General features: G+C 58.6%; 1 protein-coding gene across 1 annotated transcript; it reads right to left on the bottom strand.

Annotated features, from left to right (window-relative positions):
• Positions 1 to 280: 280 nt before the first annotated feature.
• On the bottom strand, positions 281 to 3,632 carry LOC112548896 (CD209 antigen-like). Its single transcript, XM_025195673.1, has 6 exons — positions 3,563 to 3,632; positions 3,393 to 3,491; positions 1,872 to 2,153; positions 1,352 to 1,500; positions 793 to 893; positions 281 to 398 (listed from the first exon to the last, which is right to left on the bottom strand). Exons 1-6 carry the CDS (start codon positions 3,630 to 3,632, stop codon positions 281 to 283), a joined length of 819 nt encoding a protein of 272 aa, XP_025051458.1.
• Positions 3,633 to 4,241: the final 609 nt, after the last annotated feature.

Genomic DNA, 4,241 nt, shown 5'->3' on the forward strand with positions numbered 1-4,241 from the left:
ACGCTGTGTGCTGGAAGCAGGGACAGATATGGCTGTACTGAAGCAGGGGGAGCTGAAAGACAAGGGACAGGGTGAGCTGGGGCTGCTGAGAGGCAGATCACAGCCCCTCTCCCCCGGCTACACTCCTGCATGGGGGTGCAGGGCTCCACTTGGCAGGGGAGTGGAAGGGCACATGAGTCCCTGGGCACCAGGGTGCAGTGAGGATGCCCAGCACGGGCAGGCAGTCTCATACTCATGCAGCCTCCTGTCTTCATATTCCAGGGTTCATCTATGTGGCTCATCAGTGGTGCCTGGTCGGCTTCTCACAGACCGAATGAAGGTGAACATATGAGCTTGGTTTCTCAATGATGCCCCCCTTAATTGCTCCATAATGACCCGGACCTTTAAACTTCCAACTTCTACAAAGACAGAAGCCATGTCAGGGACCCCAGACCATTCCAGCAGCTGCAAGGCCTCACCCATCCAGCTTCAACAAGGCCCCAGGCCCCATTTTGGCCTATCTTACTCCTGCAGAACCCTCCCTGGGCCACAGCCCCTCTCCCCCAGCCCACGTGGCTCCTGGGCAGTGCCTTGCTTCTGACTGGGCTGCAGCAGGGCTGCAAGAGCCAAGCCCAGTCCATACAGGCAGCTCCTGGCACATGCACAATTTGGTGTTAAGGCTCCTGGCAGCCTCCCCTGCCTGTACTGCATGAATCCAGCACAGCCCCCTCTCTGACCTCCCTCCCCACACAATGTGTGACAGGAGCTAAACTGAACAGGGCTCCCAAGCCAAGGAACTGGAACACAACTCACTCTGGGTATAGAGTCCCATCGATCCAAGTCCACCGACCCTCCCTGTCTGGGTCTTGCCAGAGCCCAATCCAGTACAAGGCATTTGTGTTGGCCAGGAAGCTCTGGGAAAAGAGTGACCACACTGAAACAGCCTGTGCCTGGCCAGATCCTGGAGGAGAGGGGGCAGCTGGGGCCATAGGACCTCCCCATGGATGGGCAGCAGGAGCGGAACAGGGGGACAAGGTCGATGGTGGCACCAGCCCCCCCAGCTCCTGCACCTTCATGCAAGTGGCTGCACGTATTGAAGGCACCTGTGTTTGCTCCAGCTGCTGCTGACCCCAGCCCCTTGCAGGGTCAAATGCAGTTGGGGCCAGAGGTGTCAGAGAAGAGGCAACCTTGCAGCCTGTTTGGCACTGCCCCTTCTACACATTTTGGCTGCGCCAAGCCCCCAGGGTGACCTCCCCACCCTGCCTTGCCCTGCTCTGCCCTCAGCATGGCACTCCCAGGCAGGTTTTCTGATCCCCCACCTCCAACAAGCATTGCCTTCCTGCTGCCCCTGCCAGGCTCCATGATCCCGTACCGGCATGGTTGTGTTGTCCCAGTCCCGGATGACAAGAAGCCGGGAGGATTCCCATTCACATGCTTCTTTGCTTTCATGCCATGTTTTCTTCTGCTTGGAGAGGAACAGACACTTCCCGCTGTGCAGCACCCAGGTCTCTGGGCAGCAACCTGGGTATGGGAAGCTGCTCAACCCATGCCTTTTTCAGGGTGAGTGCCAGGGCCAAAGGCTGCTACCAGTGGGGGCTATGGAGCCCAAGGGGTGTGGGCCCTACCAGGAGACATTGTTACTGCCCCCAGCCCAGCCATGTAGCAGCTCCTGTGAGTGCCAGGCAGTTCCCAGGACATGGGACACCAGAGGATGGGAAGGACACAACATCTGGAGGAGTAAGACCGAGATGCCAGAGTTCCTTCATTCCTTAATGCCCCCACTGACTCCCCACTGGGCCTGAGCCAAGTGCTTCCTGGTGAGGGAAGAGTTGTCCTGCCAAACCACCAGCACTAGGATGCCCCACTCCCCACCCTGCCCAGCCCTAGGTTACCTGTGACCTGGCAGATCTGTGCATTGGTCTTGGATCCTGAAGATTTGTTTAGCTGCTGCTGCAGGCTCCGGGCTTGCTCTTGTGCCCATGCCAGCTCCACTTGGGCCAGCGCCAGAGATGCCTTGGCTTCCTTCAGTTCTGTGCCGAGCTGGTGCAGCTCCTTCTGGCTGCATTTCCCCTTCTGCTGTGCCTGCACCAACGCTGCCCTGGGCTGTGCCACCTGGTCCTGGGCCTGTGATGGTGCCTTGCCTGCCTGCCCTAGACACTGCTCCTGCTGCCAGTCTGTGGGCATGGGGCTGTCAGTGCCAGGGACAGGGCCTGGGACCCACAGCTGTGCACTGCAGTGGTGGCAGGAACAGGACTGTGCTCAAACCTCCACCCACCCTTCAGGGCCATGGGGATGATGCAGCCAGTGGGAGCATCCCAAAGCAGTGCAAGGGCATGGGCACCGGCATAGGGACAAGGCTTCCCTGTGTCCCCGATGCTACCCACACGTCTTCCCTCCCTCCTGCTCCATGTTCTCTGCCAGCCCTACTCACAGAATACACCCAGGGCAATGGTGGAGATCAGCAGGGCCAGGCAAGCTGCCATCAGGCCCAGGATCAGGGGCCACATGCTCCACTGGGGCTCTGCAAGAGATGAGGAGCCGTGGGAAAAGGCCTGGCACAAGGATCACCCTCTGCCCCCACATAAGGCAAAGACCACAGGCAGGGTGGCCAAGCTTCACCAAATGTGGAGTCACAGACCTTCCAGTGGCTCCAGAAGCCATGGCCCTGCCCTCCCCAGTATAGACAGGCTGGGGAGAAGTGGGGGGCAAAGAGTATCTGGGAGGCCATCATGAGTCAGCCCAGGCCTGGCACACCTCCTGCCTCCCAGCACTGCCAGCGAGCTGCTCTGCAAGGGCAGGAAGGGGCTGGGGAGTAACAAGATCCTCCCGCCACACCTGCCCCAGCCCTTCCTGCCCCCACTGCAGCCTCAAACTGAGCCTGAGCGAGGGGACAAGACTCTGTAGCCAGGACCCTGTGGGGCTGGTCCCAGCAGAAGCAATGGCTCAGCCCCATCCCCAGCACAAGCCTGGGTGGCAGGGAAGGTGGCAGCATCAGACACAGGAAACTGCTTTCTATGAATGAGCGCGTGAGCATGTCTGAATGGGCAAGTGTGCATGGTGCCTCCAGCCCTGCCTGTGCTCACACACTCACATCTGGCACCTCTCTGCAGCTGGCACCCAGCACCTCTGAGGGTGGAAAAGGAAACCCTGATGCCTGCAGCAACTGCAGAAGGAGGAACACTCCTTGCTGGCCCCTGTGTGACCACCAGCAAATCCCTGGAGATTGGGGCTGCTGCACATTCCAGCTCTGCCCTGCAGCCTGGGTACAACAAGCAAAGCCCACTCCTCAGTCCTCTCCTCACACATCCAGAGCTTCCCACATATGCCAACCCATCTTCCAGCATCTTTGATCCTCTCACACACCACAGCCAGCTGTGAGCTCTGCTTAAGGCTCCATATGCCATCACACTCACCTGTGGGCTCCTGGGCCTTGTTCTTGGCCAGTCCCTTGTCCACAGGGCTCATCTCAAGGGTCTCATAGGTGTCATCGGCCTTGCCTGGGCCTGGGGGGGCTGCAGACACAGGGGCTGGTCAGGGTTTGGGGCTGGAGCAGGGCCAGGTGGGGGAGGGTGCTGGCTCCTACCTGCCCCCTGCACCCTGGGGGTTGTGCTCCATCCCAGGGGGGACCTGGAGAAGTGCAGGTTTTCATACATCCCAGTGGTGGAGCTTGCACTGTCTCACGGTGCTGGAGGCTGAGCTGTGCGGGGCTGCTACAGCAAAGAACGGAAGTGCTGGAACATAAATCAGAAGCAGAAGCAGCTTCAACCACAGTTGGGGTGGGGCAGGCATGGTTGGATGTGGGGACCCAGCCATTGCCTCCAGCCCTTTCCCAGCACAGGCAGGCCAGGTGGGGGGTGGCTGGGGGGGGCAACAGCATCAGGGAAGCCACTTTGGGTCAGCCCAGGTCCATTAGATATATGTATTAGAATGGTTTAAGATGGGCAGCAGGGGTTAATTGATTTCTAAGAAGCCTGAATCTCACACACAGAATGTTCCTTACAGCCTTGGAAGCAGACAGCCTATCTAAGACAAGGTCAACAAGAACACAGTCTAGAAAACAGTCTGGGAACACTGGGGTACATGTTACATTGCGCATAACATGAGATAAGTGGCACCAGCTAACAAGGCCCCAGAGCAGGTAGGGCTGAGTCCTCATTTTGGGGAAACAGACCAAATTAGGAGAAGGCCTGTAGGGCTACACGGATGTGTGGCCACAGAGAGACAGCCAACTAGCAATAGTGTAAATGAACAAGTATTATCGA

Source organism: Alligator sinensis, unplaced genomic scaffold (assembly GCF_000455745.1).
Source record: "Alligator sinensis unplaced genomic scaffold, ASM45574v1 scaffold1538_1, whole genome shotgun sequence".
Taxonomy (NCBI): domain Eukaryota; kingdom Metazoa; phylum Chordata; order Crocodylia; family Alligatoridae; genus Alligator; species Alligator sinensis.

What these genes read in the sequence shown, in the direction of transcription:
- LOC112548896 (XM_025195673.1), bottom strand. Translation starts at nt 3,632, where the DNA reads ATGTATGAAAACCTGCACTTCTCCAGGTCCCCCCTGGGATGGAGCACA. An exon ending in ACAGATCTGCCAGGTCACAG is followed by an intron (nt 1,501 to 1,871) that starts GTAACCTAGGGC and finishes TCCCATACCCAG; the next exon opens with GTTGCTGCCCAGAGACCTGG. An exon ending in GATGGGACTCTATACCCAGA is followed by an intron (nt 399 to 792) that starts GTGAGTTGTGTT and finishes CTGTCTTTGTAG; the next exon opens with AAGTTGGAAGTTTAAAGGTC.